This window comes from Rhinopithecus bieti, unplaced genomic scaffold, assembly GCF_001698545.2.
Source record: "Rhinopithecus bieti isolate Rb0 unplaced genomic scaffold, ASM169854v2 scaffold_41207, whole genome shotgun sequence".
NCBI lineage: Eukaryota > Metazoa > Chordata > Mammalia > Primates > Cercopithecidae > Rhinopithecus > Rhinopithecus bieti.
The window spans coordinates 316,981-341,799 of record NW_016816890.1 but is presented as its reverse complement, the minus strand read 5'-3'; the positions used below and the strand labels follow the sequence as shown (position 1 = coordinate 341,799).

Genomic DNA, 24,819 nt, shown 5'->3' with positions numbered 1-24,819 from the left:
GTTGTCAAAGACTACTGTAAAATCCAAAGGTAGTTACTTTTGGATTTTATGGACAAATAAAGTACTGACTACTGACATAAAAGTGTTTAAAGACTATTTAAAATCAAACAGGAAAAGTAATGGCACTATTCCCTTCATTTAAACAAATTTACCTTTAAAATACCTCCCTACATTGTCCTTATTTTTCTCATTTCTCTCCAGACAAATGGATATAGTCTCTGATTTTAGAAGGCAGTTCTCCCGGGCCCCCAGTGGGATTAAAGTCACACCCGGAGTTTATTCTCTTCCGGTGGTTGGGACACGGTCAGACACAGAATGATGCACTTGGGCATGGACTCAGATGAAGCGGGTAAGAGACAAGAGGGTACCCAGGCGCCTCAGAGGAAGCGAGTGAGAGACAAGAAGGTACCCAGTGCCAGGCTAGACACTTGGTGGGTGAAGTCAGAATGCCGCAAGGCCGAATCTCCCAAACGTTCCGCGCCAAAGGCACAAGCCAGGGACGCGAAACTAGCAGGCACTAAGTGGGTCAAGGCTTTGGGCCTGGGGAATGAGGGAGGGGACCATCAGTTCTTACCGGCCCAGAGGCCAGCAGCTGCCACACTGCGCGTCGCTAGGCTTCCCCTTCGGGCCTCGCTGGCAGAGGAGTGCGCGCGCGGCGTCCAATACCTCTCCCGGCCTGATGACTGAGGCCAGGCCTTCCCAATACGCAGAGTTTCACAGTTAACCGAGGAAAGAATTAGGAACTTCCAACACCTCGGCCGTCAGTACCTCATTCAAAAGGCACTTCCTTTCGCCCACGGAAAAGAAAGAATCCCAGCCTGCGCCGCTCCACGCCGGTCTGTGTGCAGTGCATTCTGGGAGATGTAGTCATTTTTGCATTTCTCCCATTTCCGAGTTTTTCCTTCTTCCATCGGGTTTCCTGCTCCTGATTTGCTAGGAGAGAAAATGGGCTCTGAGGTCTTTCAGACTTAATCTGAATAAGTTCATAGCGCAGGTCCTGGGGCAAATAGTAGTCTACAAACTCCCTGTAGGGCCTGCTGCGTAGCACTCTATTTTAGTATCAATAAAGGGCTTATAATGCTGCTAGGTATCAAGCTCCCAGCTATGCACTGAAGGTGGAGGATATCAAGTTCTTTCTTCAAGGTTACAAGATAACAAATATCTTGGTATGCATGTATGTATGTATGTATGTATTTTTAGAGAGGAGGACTCTTTCTGTCACCCAGGCCAGAGCACAGTGGCCATAATAGCTCACCACAGCCTTGAACTCCTGGCCTCAAATGATCCTCCCACCTTGGCCTCCCAAAGTGTGAGCCACCATGTTAGCCCAAAATCACAAATATCTTGTTATTCAGCCCTTATTTCATTCAACAAATATTTAAAGAGTGTCTATTAGGCATTTTGCATGGAACAGGAGCTGTAGCAGTAATCAAAACACACAAAATTCAGGACTTTTGAGGCTTACATGCTAGTGAAGTAGAGGAAATAAAAAGTTAATTAACTGATCATGATAAGTGCTATGAAGAAAATAAAACTGGATTGACCAGGCGCGGTGGCTCATGCCTGTAATCCCAGCACTTTGAGAGGCCAAAGCAGGCAGATCACTTGAGGCCAGGAGTTCAAGACCAGCCTGGCCAACGTGGTGAAACCCCATCTCCACAAAAAATACAAAAATTAGCCGGGCGTGGTGGCAGGTGCCTGTAATCCCAGCTACTTAGGAGCTGAGGCAGCAGAATCGTTTCAACCTGGGAGGCATAGGTTGCAGCAAGCTGAGATCGTGCCACTGCACTCCAGCCTGAGCAACAGAGTGATAGATTTTTGAGACTGAGTCTCAAAAAAAAAAAAAAAAAAAAAAAAAAAGAAAAGAAAAAATGAAAAAAAAAAAAACTGGATTATAGAGATACTAATGTTTAAAAAAGGTCTCACTGAAGAGTTGAGTGTGCTGATGAACAAACCTTGCACCAACAGGGGAAAGAGCATTTCAGACAGATAAAATAACAAAAATGAAGGCCTAAGGCTGGAGCAAAAGAACACTTTTTGACCAGAGCATAATGTGATAAGGGGGAATATGATTACAAGATGAGGTTAGAGTTGTAGACAGGGGCCAAATCATGTAGGACCTGGTAGAAAGCTAGTGAGGTATTTAAATAGGAGGGTAATGTTATCTGATGATAAACAGTATATTTTTTAAAATTGGCTAGGTGTGGTGGCTCACGCCTGTAATCCCAACACTTTGGGAGGCAGAGGCGGGCAGATTACATGAGCCCAGGAATTCCAGACCAGCCTGGGCAACATGGAGAAACCCATCTCAACAAAAAAAATACAAAAATTAGCTGGGCGTGGTGATGTGGCCTGTAATTCTAGCTACTCGGGAGACTGAGGTGGGAGGATCACCTGAGCCCCAGGAGGTTGAGGTTGCAGTTAGCCATAATGGCACCATCACACTCCAGTCTGGGTGACCGAATGAGAGCCTGTCTCAAAAAAAAAAAAAAAAAAAATATCATTCTGGAAATTTGTGGACAAACATGGAAGATTAAATATGCACATTTATATTTCTCTGCCTCTCAAAAACTACTAAAATGATAGGAGGAAAATAAAAATAATACTACTAACAGCCAATGAGATTTTACAAAACTTTGAAAGCTAAAAAAAGATGAATGATTAATAACAAACTTAACTCAGAACAGATGTCAACAAAAAAACAAGTCAAGCCATACTGTCTTGACTTGTATGGGTTTCTGCTTGCCCAGCACAGCAGCTGGGGTCTGCTTGCCCAGCACAGCACAGCCAAACACTGACACTGGGAAAACAGCAAGAGAGAGTTGAGGCATTTTTTGTAGGGCACCAAGCAAGGAGAATTGAGTAGCTCATGCTTAAGACCTGAACTCCCACATTGCTTACAGGTAAGAGTTTTTAAAGGTGAAGAGGCAGAGGTCACAGGCGACATCATAAATCAATACATGGAAGCTATACATTGGTTTGATTTTAAAAGGCTGGACATCTTGAAGTGGTGGGGGCACAGGTCACAGGTGGATTCAAAGATTTTCTGATGTTTGATTTGCTAAGGAGGCAAAACTTTGTCTAAAAATTTGGGATCAGCAGAAAAGAATATTAGCTCTGGCTCAGGGGTGTGATCTCCTCCAGGCCCCTCGGGAAGAAATTTAGAACAAAGAACAGACGTCAGGATTTAGTCTTCAGTTTCCCCTTATCTGTAGACAGGGGCCAAATCATGTTGGACAGTAGATCTGTTTGGTGGGGGATCTGAGTTTCTGGAAAACAACTCAGGGTCATATGTTAAAATAATATCTTAAGTTTCTATAGGGAATAAAACATCTCCTGACTTTTTTTAGGGGGCTACTGTTTTAAGCTACTATTACCTTTTTGTTTATTGAATTGCTCATTTATTTCTCAGCATTAGCTAGGTTCCTAGAATTTTCCTTGAAGGAACTCAATATTTTCCTTTATTTCTATGCTTGGGGGTTGCCCACAGGCCCCTAAGTAGGGTCCCTACTCCATCTTAATACACTCCTCCTTCCCAGAAATCTGAAAATTTCAGAAATTAAAGACAAGATACTTCTAAAAATGATGGTGACATTTGGAACTAAATAAAGGATCATTTTGCCGAAAGTCTGAATAAGGAACGGTTAGAACTCCAACTCTAGATTTTCTCCATCACCAATGTGATTGTTAATTTTAGGTATCAACTTGACTGAATTGAGGGATGCCTAGATGGCTGGTGAAGCATTGTTTCTAGCTGTATCTGTGTGAGGGTGTTTCCAGAGGAGATTGACCTGTGAGTCAGTGGGCTGAGAGAGGAAGACCTACCCTCAGTGTGGCAGGCACCATGCAGTCAGCTGAGGGCTAGGCTGGGGCAAACAGGAAAGAAAGGGAATCCTCTCTCTTTGCGCTCTTCCTTCTGGAACAAGACACCTTTTTCCCTCCTGCTTTTGGACATCAGATAGCACCATATTCAGCTTTTAGACACTGGGATTTGCACCAGTGGCTTCCCGGGAACTCTTAGGCTTTTAGCCTCAGACTGGGGGCCACACCCTCTGCTTCCCTGGTTCTGAGGCTACTGGGACTGAGCCACATTACCAGCTTCTCTGGTGCTCTAGCTTGCAAGATGGCCTATTGTGGGACTTCCACTTCTGTGATCATGTGTCAATTCCCTAATAAATTGCCTCTCGTATATAGTATTGGTTATGTGTCTCTGAAGAACTGTAATACAGCTAGGTTGCCTTGAGACTCCTCTTTCCTTTCTAGACCGAAGACTACAGATTTAGTTCATGAAGAAAACAAACCAAAAAACAGCTATGAACCCTTTCCTAGGGGGTTCAAAGTCTTGACCTTATCCTTAGGGTAAAGGCACTGGACTGAAAATGGGAAATAGTGAAGGCTAAATACTAAATTATGAACCTCTTGCTCCTTTTCCTCCATCACATCGTGATATGTGATTTCTGCCTCCAAGGCAGGAGGTTGGAAAATTCCTCCCCAGAGAAATCAGTTGTCCCAAGAGAAAGACCTACAGATGTCAACTTTAAGGAAGTTATCCAATGACAACAGCCAGGTCCCCATTTTACCACTCTGTGGGAAGGCTGCCAATTGGTGAATAAACAAGCCCTGCTGATGTACAGTGTATAGAAGGTTCCTTTAATGTCTTATTCTTAAATATGAATAGATACTCAAGGGTTCCAAGCATTTGAGTACAGCCTATGGCAAGTAAGATGGAAAACTAAACAATAATCATAAATTAAAAAGTAAGCTCTGAAGAAACAGACAAAGAAAGAAAGAGAAAAATATTTCAATGGAAACCACAATTAATACCCTCAGATAGATAAGAAAATGTATTGAATCTCTAAATCCAATATAGGAAATAGGTGTTGGGATTAAAAATATTGCATACTTTAAAACACATATATTAATAGAGGCCTGGAAGATAAAGCCGAAGAAATTTCTCAGAAAAGAGAACAAAAAGAACAAGGGATAGAAAACAGGAAAGAAAATAATCAAATGAGAAACTGGATTCCACATCCAACTAATAAGAAATACAGAGAGGAGTAACAACAAAAAACAATGGATAATGAAAAAAAATTCATTATCAATGAAATGACATGATAATTCATGACTCAATAATAATTTCTCCTGAAATATTATTTCTTATTATTCCCCAGGAGGTTCCCACCAAAATGAGGGAAGAAGCAAAGAAAGTGGAAGGTATGGGGCCGGGCATGGTGGCTCACACCTGTAATCCTAGTACTTTGGGAGGCCGAGGCAGGCAGATTGCTTGAACTCAGGAGTTTGAGACCAACCTGGGCAATATGGTGAAACCCTGTCACTACCAAAAATACAAAAAATTATCCGGACGTGGTGATGTGTGCCTGTGGTCCTAGTTACTCAGGAGGCTGAGGTTGGAGGATCATTTGAGCCCAGAAGGCAGAGGTTGCAGTGATCCAGGATTGCGCCACTGCACTCCAGCCTGGGTGACAGATTGAGACTCCATTTCAAAAAAAAAGAAAGTGGAACGTATGGAATTCCATAAAAAAAACTCTACCTAGATGAGAGAGATCAGACAGGAGTGAAGACAGAAAGGAAGAAAAAGAAAGGGAGGGAGGGAGGGAAGAAGCAACTGACAGATCACTTCATGTTTATGACCATACGGAGAGAAATATATTCTGTTAAGCAGAATAATGTCCCTCAAAGATGTTTATGTCCTGGCCAGGCATGGTGGCTCACACGTGTAATCCCAGCACTTTGAAAGGCCAACGTGGGAGGATTGTTTAAGGCTAGGACAAGGGTCCTCATGAGAGGGAGATAGGAAGGTCAGTCTTAGAAAAGGAGATGTGATGACAGAAACAGAGGTCAGAGAGATGTAATTGCTGAAAGGCGTCCAGAAGCCAAGGAATGTGGGTAGCTTCAAGAAACTGGAAAAGGCAAGGAAATGGATTCTCCCCTATAGGCTCCAGAAGAAACACAACTTTGCTGACACCTTGATTTTAGCCCAGTGAGACCCATTTTGGACTTCTGACCTCTAAAAGTGTAAGATAATACATTTGTGTTATTTTAAGTAAGTAAGTTTGTGGTAATTGGTTAGAGCAGCAATAGGAAACTAATACACATCTCCAGCAGTGTGTTTGAAGATGAGTTAGTGACGAGAAGTTAGAAGACTAAGCAAATGATAATGACAGAAAACAGGCAATTAATTTTAGAACAATAAAAAAGCCATACAAGGAATATAATTATTTACATAAAAATTAAATATTGATTTAACCAAAATAATTTTGATGGAACTATATTGGAGGATGTGAGATCAAGAAGTCTGTGTAAATGTGTATGTTGGGAGGTTAGTGCAGTTATGAGTAACAAATTCTCATTTTACATCTATAACAATAGAAAATGTCTATGACTTTAAAAATCAAGAAATGGCAGTATATGATTTTAAAATATTTAATTAGAAAAGAGATACCAATAAGAACACCTAAACAGGTTGAAAATAGTAGCTTCTGGGGAGTGGCACCTGGGGATCATCAGGTGGGAAGTGTTTATTTTCATGACAAACTTATTATTGGACCCTTTAAATGATATATTTGTATTATTTGATTAAATAAATAAAAATTTAATTGTAAATTACTACACCTTCTGGACAGGGAATAGATTGTAAAGGAGTCAAGGTAGGTACAAATTGCTTAATTAGGATACTACTGCAGTTTACAAAATAAATGATGGAATGCTAGGAGAAGTGTCAGTAGAGATGGACTAGGTGAAGACGTGGACTATTTTGGAGCTAGAAGCAAAAGACAGGAGGCACTGGTAAGGGAAAGGAAAAGAATGATTCGTAAGTTTTTTTTTTTTTTTTTTTTTTTTTTTGAGACACAGTCTCACTCTTTCACCTAGACTGGAGTGTAGTGGCACAATCTTGGCTCACTGCAACCTCTGCCTCCCGGGTTCAGGCAATTCTCCTGCCTCAGCCTCCCAAGTAGCTGGGACTACAAGGCGCCCGCCACCATGCCCAGCTAATTTTTTTATTTTTAGTAGAGACGGGGTTTCACCATATTGGCCAGGCTGGTCTTGAACTCTTGACCTTGTGATCCGCCTGCCTCGACCTCCCAAAGTGCTAGGATTACAGTCATGAACCACCACGCCTGGCCGATTCGTGAGTTTTTTAGCTGGAGTTTCTGGCTGCATAGTTGTATCATTACAGAGATGAAGAGGCCTGAGAAAGGAACAAAGCGGAATGGGATAGAATCAAGAAACCTGTTTTGGCTTATTAAATTTGAAATGCCCATCAGACATCCAAATGGAGGTTTGATATATGAGTTTAGACCTCCAGGAAGAGGTCAGGGATGGAGATTTGAATTTGGGAGAAAGTGGTTTATAGGTAGATGGCTTTTAAAAATACAGAAGTATGTTGTATCACCTAGAGAGCCAATGCAGCAAAGTAAGAGGCCTGGGAGGAAGACCAAATAACGAGGATGAGAAGGAGGAGGCATGAAGCTGAAAGAAGGCCATTCATTTCTTTGTCTTTGGAAAACTGAAAAAGTATGTGTGGTAGGACCTTTGGTACACTGCCCAGATCCTTGTTCAGGACTAAAGGATTTTCTTCCCTCACTGATGAGGGCTCTAGGCCAAGTTCCACTTCAAAAACTGCACTCTGGTTAAAGGGAGCTGCTGCCTCACCCAAGATTAACCCTCCTCTCTGGATTTGATTCAGTGATATCCAAAGACTTCTTGATTCATTGATAGAAACATGACCCTCTAGCCTCAACAGTGACAATTCTGGAGGGCCATCCCAGCTTCTGTACTTCCTGTAAGATTGTCTGAAGATTCTGTTGCTAATAATGCAACATAATTTATCTCTCTGTAGAATCCTGCCTCCTCACTCCTGACAGTTATTATTCCCAAAGAGCACTCTGCAATAAATATCAGGTGGCAAGTCTTGAATCTCAGTCTGTTTCCCTGTGTTCTGTGAAAGGGCTGTATACGCAAAGCAATCCCCAAATGCTGAAGAAGCCAAGAACCCAAAAAGGCAGAAAAATCGAGTTCGTTGGTCTTGGGTGATTCATTAGGGTAACTTACAGAAAGAAGCGTGGTCTTGGGTGGTTGCAAGACAGGTAGATCTCCATACCACTAAACCCAGGGCTAACCCTCTAAATCCAGGGCTTATATCTTGGGGAAAATATACATACTCTGGAAGGAATGTTTAGGTGGCTACAGGTATCACAGCCTATGATTTCTGTGACAGCATCAAGGGTTGTTTTGGAGGAAACTTACAGCGAATAGGTGTTCCTACTTAAAGAGTAATACATCGACTAGACATTTTGGGAGCATTCCTGGACTTGGGGTTAGTCAGAAGTTACATGGCAGATTAGCATTTCAAATAAAGTCACTCTTGTCCCCACACCCTGGATCAGACCTATCGACAGCAGCAAGGATACATGCTGTTCTGTGGAATGACTAGTGCTACAGAAGTGACGGAAATTTAACAATAATTTACAGCTTCAACACTTGGGATGGTCATGTGTCCCAGTTTGCTCAGGACAGTCATCTCAAAAAAGTTATTAATAGTATCCCATTCCACTATCAAAAATGTCCTGGTTCACACAAATTATATGATCCTGCTACTAATAACTTTGAGTCTTCATCTAGTTCTCATTAAGATAAACTACTTAGGTACGAATCACAGCAGCTTCTTACTAGCCCTGTGACAGTGGAAAGTTTACTTATACATTCATCTGTGCCTCAGTGTCCTCTATCTCATGGGGGTCATTGTAAAGTTAAGTATATCAAATTTTAACTTGGCAGTGATCAACAGGATCTCAGAAGAAGTATGTTCTTACTTTGATAACTTACCTGTTGCCTTATTCCATTTGGGCTGCCATAACAAAAATACCAAAAATGGGTTGACTTATAGACAGTGAACATTTACAGACAGTCCCCGACTTATGATGGTTTGACCTATAAGACATTCCAACTTTACAATGGTGCAAAAGTGATACACATTAACAATAAACCATACTTCAAATTTTGAATTTTGATTCAAAAATTCTTTATAACTTTATTCTAACATAGGCTTTGTGGTACACAACTTTGCCCAATTGTAGGCTGAGTGTCATGACCATGTTTAACGTAGTCTAGGATAAGCTATAATGCTCAGTAGGTTAGGTGTATTAAATGCATTTTTGACTTACAATATTTTCAACTTACTGATGGGTTTATTGGGAAATAATGTCATTGTAAGTTGAGGATCATCTGTATTCCTCACAGTTTTGGAAACTAGAAGTCCAAGATCAAGGCTTAGACAGATTTAGTCTCTGATGATAGCCAGTTTCCTCATAGACAGTACCTCTACCTTCACATAGTGAACGGGGCAAGGCATTTCCTTTGACCTTGTTTTACAAGAGCACTAATCCCATCATTAGAACTCCATTCCTGTGATGTAATCACCTCCCAAAGGCCCCACTTCTCAGTACCATCACGTTGAGGGTTAGGTTTCAACACATGGATTTGAGGGGGACAAAAATATTCAGACCATAGCATCTGCCTAAGTAAAAGAAATTGTTGAACCCATGGGCTAGAAACGTTTCTTTTCCATCATGGCCTGTGGAGGAGGTAATCTAATAGGGCAATAAGCTCTCTACTTTTGAGGCAGCAGCTTTTGGGACAAAAGGACCACTGAGAAGTGTATTTTATTTTGATAGGCAGATTGGGAAAGATGCCATAGAAGGTCAGTTCTTGGTAGGAAGTTGCTGTGATTGGCATTGCATACAACTAATGAAGTCAGCATCTTGATACCAATCCTATTCCTCCAGTTCTTTCCTGGATATGAAAAGCCAGGACCGTCTTAGACCCTTCTGAGCAGTGGTCTAAAAGACACCATTACCATCTCTTCTGCCATATCTATCCAGAGGGAAGACACGTCCAGATAGCAGGAATCTTCTTCAGGAGTATAAAAACAAGTGCAGACCATCTAAATGAGAACAAGCAAAGCCAAATTTATTTGGAGCTTACAATAGCAAGGGAGTCAGCCACCATCACTTGCATTTGTCAGCGACTCAGTGGCAGGCAGAGGAGTGGGAAAGCTTTAGAGTGGAAAAAAAGGGAAAGCTTCAGGTATGCCAGTTCAAGGCTGTTGGCATGGAGAAGCTGCAGGTGGGCTAATTAAAAGCAGGGCATCCTGTGTAATTATTTAGGGATGGGTAGATATTTGGCTTTCTCTAGCTGGCCTTGAGTTGGAAGCCCAGACAAAAATTAGAGAAGCTGTCAGTTATGAATCACATCCGGTCATTTGGGGTAGATGGCTACAAGGGTTATCGCTTGGCTTCCTGGACTGGTTGCTACATTTAGTAATCTGATTTCTTGGACTGGTTACTGGACATAGCAGGTTGCCTTCCTGGACTGGTTGTTGAAGATTACAGGTTAGTGTTCTATTTGTATATATTGTCTGGCCATTGCCTCTTTGAATTCAGTCTCCCAGGATGGAGGAGTAGGGAGGAAATAAGAAAAGGATAAGGTGACCAGGTGATTAAGGCAAGTAAACTCCTATCAATACTTTAATAGTGCTGTTGTCAGAGGCGTTTGAACCAGTGTGACTCCAACTTGAACAGGTGCTGGGTAGAATGAGGCTGAGACCTACTGAGCTGCATTCCCAGGAGGTTAGGCATTCTTAGTCACAGAAGATAGGCGGTTCATGCAAGATACAGGTCACAAAGACCCTGCTGATAAACAGGATGTGGTAAAGAACACAGGCAAAACCCACCAAAACCAAGATGAAGACAAAAGTGACCTCTGGTCATCCTCACTTTTCATTATACATGAATTAGAATGTATTAGCGTTCTAAAAGACACTCCCACCAGCACCATGACAGTTTACAAATGCCACGGCAACATCCAGAAGTCATACAGTCTAAAAGAAGGTAGAACCCTAAGTTCCAAAAATTGCCTGCCCCCTTCCTTGAAAACTCATGAATAATCCACCCCTTGTTTAACATATAATTAAGAAATAACTGGCTGGGCTTGGTGGCTCACGCCTGTAATCCCAGCACTTTGGGAGGCCAAGCCGGGAGGATCACAAGGTCAGGAGATCGAGATCATCCTGGCTAACACCGTGAAACCCTGTCTCTACTAAAAATACAAAAAAATTAGCCGGGCGTGGTGGCAGGCGCCTGTAGTCCAGCTACTGGGGAGGCTGAGGCAGGAGAATGGCGTGAACCTGGGAGGGGGAGCTTGCAGTAAGCCGAGATCGCACCACTGTACTCCAGCCTGGGCGACAGAGCTAGCCTCTGTCTCAAAAAAAAAAAAAAAAAAAAAAAAAAAAAAAAAAAAAACTATAAGTATACTCAGTCCGGCAGCCCAAGCCACTGCTCTGCCTATGGAGTAGCTATTCTTTTGTTTCTTTACTTCTCTAATAAACTTGCTTTCACTTCACTACATGGACTCATGATAACATGAGTTATCTTTCCGGTAACAGTGCCCCCGTTTCCTCTGTCAAGCTTGCCTTTCTCAGCTCTACATACTCACAGTTAAATAATCCCTTCTCTCCTGTTTGTTTTTTAACTATTGAAAATAGCAAACAACTTAAAACAATTTGTCTTCATGTTTTTCCTCTTAAAAAATTGCAAAAGTCTTCTGGGCAGGATTCATGTATTGTTTATCTTGTTTATTGTCTTCCTAGCATTGCATCTGGAACACAGTCTGCTTTCAACACCGTTTGTTGAACTCCAGGGTAGATTACAGGGCTGTGTGTTATCATCTACAGTACTTTAACTGAAGTTACTCGTTTACTGGTGACTACATTGTTGTCAAAAATCCACAGATGTGGCTGGGTGTGGTGGCTCATGCCTGTAATCCCAATACTTTGGGAGGCCGTGGCGGGCGGATCAGGAGGTCAAGAGATCAAGATCATCCTGGCCAACACAGTGAAACCCGGTCTCTACTAAAAATACAAAAATTAGCTGAACGTGGTGTTGCATGCCTGTAGTTCCAGCTACTTGGGAGGCTGAGGCAGGAGAATCGCTTGAACCTGGTAGGCGGAGGTTGCAGTGAGCAGAGATCACGAGATCATGCCACTGCACTCCAGCCTGGTGACAGAGCGAGACTCCGACTCAAACACAAACAAACAAACAACAAAAACCCACAGATGTTATAGAATATAAAATTATAAATGACAAATTAAAAAGCTTGAAACAAAACGAGCAGAGCATATAAAAGGAAGTTAATGATGCTGAAGAAAACGTGAGCCTCTCTGTACACTCAACAAGGCTGCGATTTTTACCATCTTTTTTGCACTGTTGTAGCCCCAATAATGAATCTAAAATGGTACTTGACACAGTTTATATCCTTAAGAATGTATGTATGCATGCACGCGTGAAGAATGAATGAATGAGGGGGTCGTCCCGTTGCACACACAGAGGTCTAGGGGCTGCAGAGTACCTACAGCCTGGCCACCGCAAGCGCAACTAAAATCTAGGGGTTGTCGCAGGCGCAGGCTCCTCCTTCGGTGGGTGGGGCGGAGGCGCGCACTTTCTCTACGCCCCACTGCTAGGATGTGCGGCCACCACTCCGCCGCCGCCGCCGCCGCCGCGTTGAGTGCAAGGGCTTCTGGGAGCCGAGCCTCGGGGTCTCGGAGAAGGGGCGCAGGTGGCCGCCATCTTGGATTGCAAACTGGGTCGCTAGGCTTCACGCCAGGGGCGGAGTGGCGGCCCTTCTGTTACCCGCCACACACGTCGCCGCTGGGGACTGGGAAATCAGGGCATCGGAGAGTGCCACATTAATGGGTAAGTTGGAGTGAACACGGGCTAGGTTGGGGGAGCCTCGGGTTTCGTCCCTTTGGGAACTACTAGTTCTGGGGCCATGGTTTTTATTTACCCCTTCCTTTGCGAAGGTCTCTGGAACCTGGCGGTGCCGGGTGTTTCTCATGTTTTCCCCAGGGCGACAGCGGTCGCGGGGGCGTGGCAGCCGGACCTTTCTCTTGCGGACGCGAAGGCGTGGTGAGTTCAGATTCTTTCAGCAGGTCGTCAGAAGGAGTGGTGGGCAACCGGTCTCATCTTCGCCTGCCCGCCTCACCGTTTCCCGGTAGTTCTTTTCAGTTAATGGAATTGCCAAACGTTGCCACTCATACCTGGTACCCAGCGGTTGTGTCCAGCAGCTTATGGAAATTCCACAGTGTCCAAAGAAGAGACAGGTTCCATCCCGGGGGCCTCCTAGCCTCGCCCTCTCCCTCCGCCAGCTGCCCTGCTCCACCTGCGTGCAGGTGCCTCTAGTGCTCATTCCCGACGACAAGGCAAGCCTGGGTTCCACGCTTCTAATAGTCGGTCAGCTCCGTTCTAAGATGAAAACTTAGTTTTTCATCGATAATGCATAGGAGATGGAAGTATTTGAAAGCTGTGAAATGACAGTGATATGTCTAAAGAATGTGACACTGGCAGCGGGCGCGGTGGCTGACGTCTGTAATCCCAGCACTTTGGGAGGCCGAGGCGGGCGGATCACGAGGTCAGGAGATCGAGACCATCCTGGCTAATGTGGTGAAACCTCGTTCTACCAAAAATACAAAAAAAAAAAAAAAAAGCCTGGCGTGGTGGTGGGCGCCTGTGGTCCCAGCTACTCAGGAGGCTGAGGCAGGAGAATGGCGTGAACCCGGGAGGCGGAGCTTACAGTGAGCCGAGATCTCGCCATTGCACTCCAGCCTGGGCGACAGAGCGAGACTCTGTCTCAAAAAACAAAAAACGAACAAAAAAAAGAATATGATACTGGCATTTACTTTTGAGCTTTTTGGACACGTTTTTAAAAAAAGACAAAACACTAATGATTTATCTCTCAATTACAACACCCAATAATGACTCATAATCTGTAGGAAAGTGGCTTTCTTGGTAGGTCGGGAACAACTCTGTCCCTCCGACCTAAGTATTGCTTGTTTGGTTGTAAGGGCTCTCTAGTTGGCCCTTTCCCCGCTTTGTGCAATCTTTTACTTTCTCTAATGAGGCGCCCAGCCCCATGGAAATGAAGGCTTTACTGGCATAAGAAATAATGTTGTTTGATATTAAAGAAAGAAAATCTAAGTTCAGATTCTAGTTATTTGCTCAACTTAAACATGGTTTTTCTAAGAGCCGTTGAAAGCTTATGAATGAAAAAAAATTCCTCTATTCTGTAGCTTTAAAGTGCCTGAATAACATTTCTTATATTTAAGTTTTATGAGACCTCAGTCTTTGAAGTGTAGCCTTTAAATTTATTTTTCAGTGAAAGAAGCAATCCCATTGGGTGGGGCCCCTTTAGAGATAATTTCCCTTGATTTATTGTCCCCTTTAAATCAACTGCAGTGAGGATGGATGCAGGTGTTAAATCTGAAGCCGGAAGTCAGTACTATTGAAGAAAAAGGAACAAGTGATATATGAGTTTTTGGGGCTATATTTTATTTGGCTAAAATTCATGCTGAACAGNTAACATTTCTTATATTTAGTTTTATGAGACCTCAGTCTTTGAAGTGTAGCCTTTAAATTTATTTTCAGTGAAAGAAGCAATCCCATTGGGTGGGGCCCCTTTAGAGATAATTTCCCTTGATTTATTGTCCCCTTTAAATCAACTGCAGTGAGGATGGATGCAGGTGTTAAATCTGAAGCCGGAAGTCAGTACTATTGAAGAAAAGGAACAAGTGATATATGAGTTTTTGGGGCTATATTTTATTTGGCTAAAATTCATGCTGAACAGGTTGCAATGTGGTTGCTTGGATTAATGGTATCATAAGTAGTGCCTTTGTGTGTGTGTGTGGTAGGGCACAAGATGATCCAGTCAGATGTGGTAAGAAAATATTAGAACTTCTATTTGTTTACCTTTTCAAACTTTTATTCTTAAAAATGTCTTTTTTTTGTGAATTTTATGCTAGAGTAGTATATTAGAATAGTAATGCACGTATAGAAATAAATATATTGAGGATGAATGCACAAATACATTTTACATATGTAGGATGTGTGATTAAAAACGTTTACAGCCAGTGGCCTAGAATATGCTACATATATAGGTGGTGATAAACATTTTAAGAGTTTTATTTCCATGAGCATTTTATTTTACTTAAATATTTTATACATATTGTATAATTCAACAACTAACACTGTGGTCAGTTTGCTCTGTAATGAACTTTGATCTCTATTTTTTTCCTTTCAAGAGTCTAGCATTTTATAGATATAAAATAGAGAATAATACCAAACATTGTTATTAGTAAAGTTATGTTGAGCAGTTCACTCCTTTTCTTTTTTGAGACAGAGTCTTGCTGTGTCGCTCAGGCTGGAGTGCAGTGGCATGATCTTGACTCACTGCAAGTTCTGCCTCCCGGGGTTCATACCAGTCTCCTGCCTCAGCCTCCCAAGTAGCTGGGACTACAGGCGCCCACCACCACGCCTGGCTAATTTTTTGTATTTTTAGTAGAGACAGGGTTTCACCGTGTTGGCCAGAATGGTCTCAATCTCCCGATCTGGTGATCTGCCCGCCTCGGCCTCCCAAAGTGCTGGGATTACAATTATAGGCATGAGCCACCGCGCCTGTCCTTTTTTTTTTTTTTTTTTTTGGAGCGATCTTGGCTCACTGCAACCTCTGCCTCCTGAGTTCACGTGATACTCCTGCCTCAGCCTCCCAAGTAGCTGGGATTACAGGCTCCTACCACCATGCCCAGCTGATTTTTGTATTTTCAGTAGAGATGGGGTTTCACTATATTGGCCAGGCTGGTCTTGAACTCCTGACCTCAAGTGATCGACTCTCCTTGGCCTCCTAAAGTGCTAGGGTTATAGGCCTGAGCTACCCTGCCTGGCCATATTGAGCAGTGACTAATGGTAACTATTTGTAGGTGCACATAGTATTGCTGAATCCATTAAATATTTTAAAGAAGGAATTTTGACAGATTAATCATGCATTTCTTTTCAATCATTCTCAAGGCCTCAGCCCCTTCTTTTCTACCTTGAGCTCCACCAGTAGTGAGATTTGTCTCACTATCTTTACCAGTGACATAATTACCAAATCTGATGCCTGATATGGTACGTGGATTATTACAGGCACTTTTATTTTCCGGATGAATCAATGAATGAATAAACCGAGTGGCCTGTTATCAGTGGTATTACATCTTAAATATTCCTTTATCTTTTGAACTCCTTTCCTTTGCAGGACTCTTATATTTTTCCTTATTCTTCTACTTCTCTGACCTTCTTCTTTTTGGTTTCTTTTGCTCTTGCCTTTTTCCACTAAAATATAATTGTCCCCAAGGTTTCTCCTTTGGTCATCCTTCTTCTGTAGCTCTACATCATACTGAATGATCACTCCAGATCCCTGTCCTGAGTTCTGATCCATATTTTCAACCATCTATAGATCAGTGCCTCCTACATGTGCACCAAGTACTATATATTTAACATGTTTAAAACCGGAGTCACTATATGCCTATTAGAATGGCTATGACTAACAACAGCAACACCAAAACCCCTTACATTATCAAGTGGAGACAGGATGCAAAGCAACTGGAACTCTCATGCATTGCTGAAGGGAATGCAAGATGGAATACTCACTTTGGAAAGAAGTTTGGCAGTTTCTTATGAAGTGAAACATAAACTTGCTATATTATTCATCAGTTCTACTCCTAGATATTTACTGAGTGAGATGAAAACTTATGTTTACACAAACACCTTTACATGAATGTATGTAGCAAATTTATTCATAACCTCCAAAAACTGGAAACCACTCAGATGTTCTTTAACTGGAAAATTAGTAAACCATGACATGTCCCTACAGTGGAATAATAGCAATAAGAAAGGAGAGTTGATAGATGCCAACAACGTGGATGACTGAAATACCGCGCTAAATGAAAGAAGCCAGATTTATTGTGTTGGTTTTGTTGTTGTTGTTTATTTTACCTTTTAGGCTCAGGGTCACATGTGCAAATTTATTATATAGGTAAACTCATGTCATGGGCGTTTTACAGATTGTTTTGTCACCCAGGTACTAAACCTAGTACCCAATAGTTAATTTTTTCTGCTTCTCCCCCTCCTCCTACCCTCCACCCTCTGGTAGGCCCCCAGTGTCTGTTGTTCCTTTCTTTGTGTCCATGTGTTCTTATCATTTAGCTCCCACTTATGAGTAAGAACATGTGGTATTTGTTTTTCTGTTCCTGCATTAGTTTGCTAAGGATAATGTCCTCCAGCTCCATTCATGTTCCCACGGGAGACATGATCACATTCTTTTTTGTGGCTGTGTAGTATTTCATAGTATTTATGTACCACATTTTCTTTATCCAGTCTGTTATTGATGGGCATTTAGGTTGATTGCATGTCTTTCCTATTGTGAAAAGTGCTGCACTGAACATTCATGTGCATGGGTCTTTATGGTAGAATGATTTATATCCCTCTGGATATATACCCAGTAATGGAATTGCTGGGCTAAATGGTAGTTCTATTTTTAGCTCTTTGAGGAATTACCACACTGCTTTCCACAGTGATTGAACTAATTTACGTTTGTTTTTTGACTTTTTTTCTTTTCTTTTTTGAGGCATGGTCTCACTGTTGCCCAGGCTGGAGTGCAGTGGTGTGATCATGGTCACTGTAGCCTTGACCTTTGGGCTCAAGTGATTCTCCCACCTCAGCCTTCCGAGCAGCTGAGACTATAGTCACGTGCCACCCTGCGTGGATAATGTTTTGATATTTTGTTGAGACTTGGTTTCACTGTGTGGCCCAGGCTGGTCTCGAACTCTTGAGCTCAAGCGATCCTCATGTCTCCACCTCCCGAAGTCCTGGGATTACAGGGATGAGCCACCATACCTGACTCTTTTTGACCTTTTAGTAATAGCCATTTGACTGGTGTGAGATAGCTTTTCATTCTGGTTTTGATTTGCATTTCTCTAATGATCAGTGATGTTGACCATTTTTTCATATGCTCCTTAGCTGCATGTATGTCCTTTGAAAAGTGTCTGTTCATGTCCTTTGCTCACTTTTTAATGGTGTTGTTTGTATTTTTCTTGTAAATTTGTTTAAGTTTCTTATAGATGTTGGATATTAGATCTTTATCAGATGCATAGTTTGCAACAATTTCTCCATTCTGTAGGTTGTCTTTTACTCTGTTGATAGATTCTTTTGCTGTGCAGGAGCTCTTAAGTTTAATGAGATCCCATTTGTCAATTTTTGCTTTTGTTGCAATAGCCCCTTCGTCATGAAATCTCTGACTATTCCTGTGTCCAGAATGGTATTGCCTAGATTATCTTCCAAGGTTTTTATAGTTTTGGGTTTTACCTTTAAGTCTTTAATCCATTTTGAGTTGATTTTTGTATATGGAACGGGTCCAGTTTCAATCTTCTGCATGTAGCTAGCCAGTTATCCCAGCACCGTTTATTGAATAGGGAGTCCTTTCCCGATTGCTTGTTTTTGTCAGCTTTGTCAAAGATCAGATGGTTGTAGGTGTGTAGCCTTATTTATGGGCTATTTTGTTTCATTGGTCTATGTGTCTGTTTTTGTACCAGTACCCTGCTCTTTTGGTTTCTGTAGCCCTGTAGTACAGATTGAAGTCAGGTAATATGATACCTCCAACTTTGTTCTTTTTGCTTAGGTTTGCCTTGGCTATTCAGCCTCTTTTTTGGTTCCATATGAATTTTAAAATAGTTTTTTCTAGTTTTGTGAAGAATATCATTGGCAATTTGATAGGAATAGCATTGAATCTGTAAATTCCTTTGGCCAATATGGCCATTTTCATGATACTGATTCTTCTTGTCCATGAGCATGGAATAATTTTCCATTCATTTGTGTCATCTCTCATTTCTTTTAGCAGCGTTTTGTAATTCTCACTCTAGAGGTCTTTCACCTCCCTGGCTGGCTATATTATGAGGTATTTTATACTTTTTCTGAGAAGCCAGATTTAAAAGACTACATGCTGTATGATTCCATTTTTCTGAAATTCAGGAAAAGGCAGGACTTTAGGGATGAAGAATTCAGTTTTTACTAGATGTTTAGGGTCAGGGAGGGCTAATAGGAGCAGCTTGAGGGAGTTTTTGGGGGTAACAACTGTTCTGTATCTTGATTGTGATAGTTACATGCCTATACATTTGTTAAATTCATAGAACTGTATACCAAAAGAGTGATTTTTACTAAATATAAATTTAAAAATAAACTTAAAATAACGGAATTCATTATTCTTGTCTCAGAAAAAAGCCGATATGTAAACAGAACAACGACTATTCTGATCCTCCATCTGTATTCTCTGTCTTATGTTATCTTGCCATACTACTCAAATGGCTCAGTTAAAAACAATGGAGTCATCCTCAACTCCTTTTTCTTCCTCACCAGATATCTGTTACATTCATATGGCCTCTAATTTTTACTGAATCACTTTCAGAAATGTTTCTGTAATCCAACCTGTCTTCTATGTTTTCATTGTAGTAACTTGTTTAGTTCACGCCTTCAGCATCTCTCCTCTCTCTCTCTCTGAACTATGTAAAAGAACCTTTTCCTTAGTGTCTTTAATTCTGTTCCTTAGGATCAAGTCCAAATTTCACAGCTGCATTATAGGAACCATACGGGCTCTAACCTACCTTTATAGCTTTATGTTCTCCCATGCATCCTCATTTTGGACACACTCAATCTCTTACTGTTCTTGATTATGCAAGGCTTCTTCAAAAACTTTGCCTTTGCATATATTCCTTCTGCTTGAAATGCTTGATTCTTCCCATTTCTCTTTCCTGCTTTTCCTTTAAGATAGGATACCCATGAAGCTTTCAGAAGTCCCGAAGGCATGATTAGTTGCCATATCTTCACTGCTCTCACAAGACTTAAAGCATGTATTTTAGTGTACTTTACTGCTTACAATAAAATTTGCCAATTCATTAGTCTGTTTCTTCAGTAACAGGGATGGTAGACAGATGCCAGCCTCTCCTTCTCTTGTGTTTATTTCATAAGCTAATTGGTCACAATATTGTCTCTGGTTAGACATGGATATGTCCTCTGAATTTAACAGAATAACATACTGGGTACTCACTATCTAATGTTAAACTGAAGTTGGCACCCTGCTTTAGGCTGATTTTTTGTGTGTGTGTGATGTATACATCCAGAATAGGATTTTTATTCTTATTCCTATAAGATAATATCAAGATATCAATACTGTTACATTGTTAAAAAGTTTATAATTCACTTTCTAAAAGTAAAACTAGCACATATATTTCAAATATATTGAAATATATTTGCATGTATTTTATGTATTTATAAAATATCTATAAAATGTTAATGTTTTAAAATACATTTGCAATAAAACTACTTAAAAATAAAGTATACATGTATTTTAGTATTTCAAAAGAACTAATTATATTGGAGTACTAAAAACTGATATTGTAGTCATAATTCAAGTCCTGACCCTTGTGGCCATAGCTCTTAAGGCAGTGCCTTCAGTAAGAAGCCAGACCCCAATAAATATTTGAGATGTGCTTACTGGAGCCTAATATCGTACTCCATTAAAAATAAGACACTTCAATGCTGATTATTTCTTGATCTAGCCAGAAACTGTAATTTAGAAGACTTTTTTTTTTTTTTTACCCAAATAATTCACGATTATTTCCTGACGGTAATTATGTTTCAGAAAGGTTAAAACACTGTGGGGGCTAGGGAGACAGGAAAGGTTGTGGCATCTTAGAATCAATGAGATAGGGTCAACTTTGTCGTTGTTTATTCCAAAATTATTTAAGATATTATTTCTCAAATATGTGGTCATGTTGCTCTAATCTTGATGTGGAATTAAGGGAATGTATTCTTTGTACATAATTTTTAGAATGGGTTTTGTTAGCCTGTTAATCAGTGAGCCTGAATTTGTTAGATTAAGTGTCTCCTGTTGTTTTAAGAGAGTGAGCTATCAGTGTCTGTTTTCTTTTCTCCTTCCTTTAAGATGCCATGGCTAGTCCAGGGAAAGATAACTATAGAATGAAAAGTTACAAGAATAAAGCCCTAAATCCTCAAGAGATGCGTAGACGAAGAGAAGAAGAGGGAATACAGCTTAGAAAACAAAAAAGGGAAGAACAGGTAGGTGTTTTTAGCTATTTAATTTTGTTTTTTTAAAAGTTTAATTATTTGCTAATTATTGGATAATTTAAAATGGAAATGTTTTAAGAAATTGAATATAGCTAAATCTATTATTTATTAGACTCCAGGCATCATAATTGCAAATTTGTGAAACAGAACTCTGTGCTACTTTTAGTCACTGAGAGAAATGGATTTTCTGTTTTATTGGTAAACCTGTTGTGTTAATTATATTTTTACCTCACTGCTAATACATTTTTCCCCTTGTGTCTATATAGATCACTTCCATTTGTCATTATAAAATTTGCTCTCTAAAGAAACATTATATATTATTTGCTGCTTTGTAGTTTTCAAAATTCTTGCCCATAAGTAAATTATTGTCATCTTCCCATGCTACTCATACTGTTCCCCCATTGTCTTATTAGCCGGATCTCTGCTTATACTTTGCATATGTGACATAAAGAATGTAAAATCATTGAAGAGAGTATATCTCGGGCCGGGCGCAGTGGCTCAAGCCTGTAATCCCAGCACTTTGGGAGGCCGAGACAGGCGGATCACGAGGTCAGGAGATCGAGACCATCCTGGCTAACCCGGTGAAACCCCGTCTCTACTAAAAAATACAAAAAACTAGCTGGGCGAGGTGGCGGGCGCCTATAGTCCCAGCTACTCGGGAGGCTGAGGCAGGAGATTGGCGTGAACCCGGGAGGCGGAGTTTGCAGTGAGCTGAGATCGCGCCACTGCATTCCAGCCTGGCTGACAGAGTGAGACTCCATCTCAAAAAAAAAAAAAAACGATATTTATTTAGCTATCAAAAATAATATAATCAGATTTTGTTTTCCTCAAATTTTGATTTAGGAAATGTAGAGTCATCCCTTGGTTCCAGGATCCTCTGCAGATATCAAAATTCACTGATGCTCAGGTCCTTTATGTAAAGTGGCATGGTATTTGCATATTACCTGCACACATCCTCTTGTATATTTTAAGTCATCTGTAGATTACTTATAATATCTAATACAGTGTAAATGCTATGTAGTTGAGTTGTTATACTGTATTGTTTAAAAATACATATTATTGTCGGACTCAGTGGCTTATGCCTGTAATCCCAGCACTTTGGGAGGCCTAGGTGGGCGGGTCACCTGAGGTCAGGAGTTTGAGACCAGCCTGACCAACATGGTAAAACCTTGTCTCTACTAAAAATACGAAAATTAGCCGGGCATGGTGAGCACATGCCTATAATCCCAGCTACTCAGGTGGTTGAGGCAGGAGGATTGCTTGAACCCAGGAGGTGGAGGTTGCAGTGAGCTGAGATTGCGCCACTGCACTGGCAACAGAGCGAGACTCCATCTCAAAAAATAAAATAAAATAAAAATAAAGTAAAATAAAATATGTGTTTTTTTAATTTTCGTATTTTTTTTGTTGTTGATTTTTAAGAGGTGGGGTCTTGCTCTGTTGCCCAGGTTGCCCTCCAACTCCTGGGCTTGCTCAGTCCTCCCACCTCAGCTTCTCAAGTAACTGAGACCAGAGGCATGTGCTGCCATGTTTGGCTTATTATTTTTTATTATTATCATTATTTTTGATCCGAGGTTGGTTGAATCTGGAAATGTGGAACTCACAGATATGGAGGGTCAACAGTACCTATAAATCTCCCTTAGTGAACTCACCATGTTTCTTTCTTCTTTTTTTCTGCTTCATTTTTATCTGCTCCTGAATTAATAAGCATAGGACTGTTATTCCTGAGAATTGTTTCCTATTCCTTGTTAATCAGATATACTAAATCTGTTAATGTATCAGATGTTATCTTTCCTGTGTCACAGATGTGCTTTTTAAGTTTTCTTGCAAAAATTCTTAGATACCTCATAATCCAGTGTGGAAATATGTGCTTTTTAAAGTGCTATAAAATGACTATGTGTATTCCATTTACAGGCTTACTGTTGGTAAAAGATCTGAGATTTAAGTGATGTGAAGTAGTCTGTACAGCCAAAAGCTAGCCCAGAAATTCTGACTTCTCATAAATACCTTACTTCCTAGTATAATGATTGGGAAATACTCAAATATTCAGAATTTTAAGTTATAAAATTGATAGGATTTTTTTGTCCACTCAAATGAAAACATGGAATTCTATGGCAATTGAATGTTTTATGGAAACTCAACGTGTAAACTGATTTCTCTTTATTACAGTTGTTCAAACGCAGAAATGTCTCTTTGCCCAGAAATGATGAATCTATGCTTGAAAGTCCTATACAGGATCCAGATATTAGTTCTACTGTACCCATTCCAGAGGTATACTTTACAAAAATATATTTCAAATTATACCTCAATAAATTTAGCAATAGTGTATATATAACAAATATTTATGCATACAAAATTATTCATGTAAAATATTTAAATGTTGATTATATTTTTGTGTGCGTGTTTTAGGAAGAAGTTGTTACTACGGATATGGTTCAGATGATTTTTTCTAATAATGCTGATCAACAGCTAACAGCAACACAGAAATTTAGAAAGCTGCTTTCTAAAGGCAAGAATTATTTTCAATATGCTTATTTGATATTACAGGATTTTGTAGTAGAGGTTTATTTTATTTTTTTTTAATTTTAAAATGCCTTTCTTTGCTAGACACAGGTGTTATATTTTCTGTAAAATATATTGTAAAGTAACATCCATTTTTGAACATGATGTTACCAAAGTAACATATGTTGACTGTAGAAAAATTGTAAAATATGAAAGCAGTTAAAGAGGCAAATATAAAAGACTAATCCTGCTGCCAAGAAATAAGGTTAGAGATATATATTTTTTAATTATTGTAGAAATATTTTTCAGACATGATTTTTTAAATGGTACAGTAACATAGAGTATGAACATAAAATGATGTAATCAGGCATTTAATAACAATGTAATCAGGCATTTAAATTTTTCTCAATTTTAGATTACCATAAACATGCTACAATAATTGTTAAGCAATATAAATTTCCTTAATATACATTCATAAAAGTGAAGTAGGGGGTCAAAGGGAATAAACTGTATTAATTTGCACTCCCATCTTCAGTTTGTACAAGCATTCATTTCACTGTTTTTACCAACATTCACAATTCTCTTTTTCTTTTTTTTTGAGACAACATCTCACTCCCGTCACCCAGACTGGAGTGCAGTAGCAGAGTCACAGCTCACTACAGCCTCTACTTTCCAGGCTCAGGTGATTCTCCCACTTCAGCTTCCTGAGTAGCTGGGATGACAGGCATGGATCACCACGCGCAGCTAATTTTTTGTAGTTTTAGTAGAGTCAGGGTTTTGTCATATTGCCCAGGCTGATCTCAAATTCCTGGGCTCAAGTTATCCTCCCACCTTGGCCTGCCAAAATTCTGTGATTACAGGTGTGAGCCACCATGCCTGGCCTCACAGTTATCTTTAAGAAAAAAATGCTTATATAATAGTAATTCATTATTTGGCTTTTTTTTTTTTTGTAATTAGGTGGAATATTTTGCCTTATTTATTGGTTCTTTATAATACGTAATTGCCTGTTTATGTTATTTGACCAATTTTATATTGAGTTAATAAGAATTAATTTAAGTAAAAATTTAAATCTTTGTCTTGTGTTTCATATATGGAATTTATTGAACTAGTAATTCTAATTTTATGGGATTTTATATATGAGCTGATAAGATTTCGAAAATGCCCTTAGTTCAACTGCCTAATCGTCCTAAGAGAGACAGGTTAGTGACACATGAAGAATGAAAGAAATCTTGTGATCAGGTTAGCATAGATTACAAGGCTTTCACTTTTGCTTTCTTACTGTAATTTATGTTCATAA

At 40.3% G+C, this 24,819-nt stretch overlaps 2 protein-coding genes across 2 annotated transcripts in view; one reads left to right on the top strand and one right to left on the bottom strand.

Moving 5' to 3' along the window:
* ZUP1 (zinc finger containing ubiquitin peptidase 1) overlaps window positions 1-12,937 on the bottom strand; it is a 39,087-nt gene extending 26,150 nt beyond the window's left edge. Inside the window, exons 1-2 of the mRNA XM_017855458.1 lie at window positions 12,862-12,937; window positions 575-933 (exon numbers count right to left, since the gene is read on the bottom strand). The gene's annotated coding sequence lies outside the window, so the exon portion shown is untranslated. The remainder of the gene's footprint in view (window positions 1-574; window positions 934-12,861) is intronic.
* Window positions 12,904-24,819, top strand: part of KPNA5 (karyopherin subunit alpha 5) — a 54,345-nt gene continuing 42,429 nt past the window's right edge. Inside the window, 4 exon segments of the mRNA XM_017855459.1 lie at window positions 12,904-12,983; window positions 20,881-21,014; window positions 23,190-23,291; window positions 23,430-23,529. Of these exon segments, the coding sequence (XP_017710948.1) occupies window positions 12,911-12,983; window positions 20,881-21,014; window positions 23,190-23,291; window positions 23,430-23,529 (409 nt within the window). The 5' untranslated portion in view covers window positions 12,904-12,910.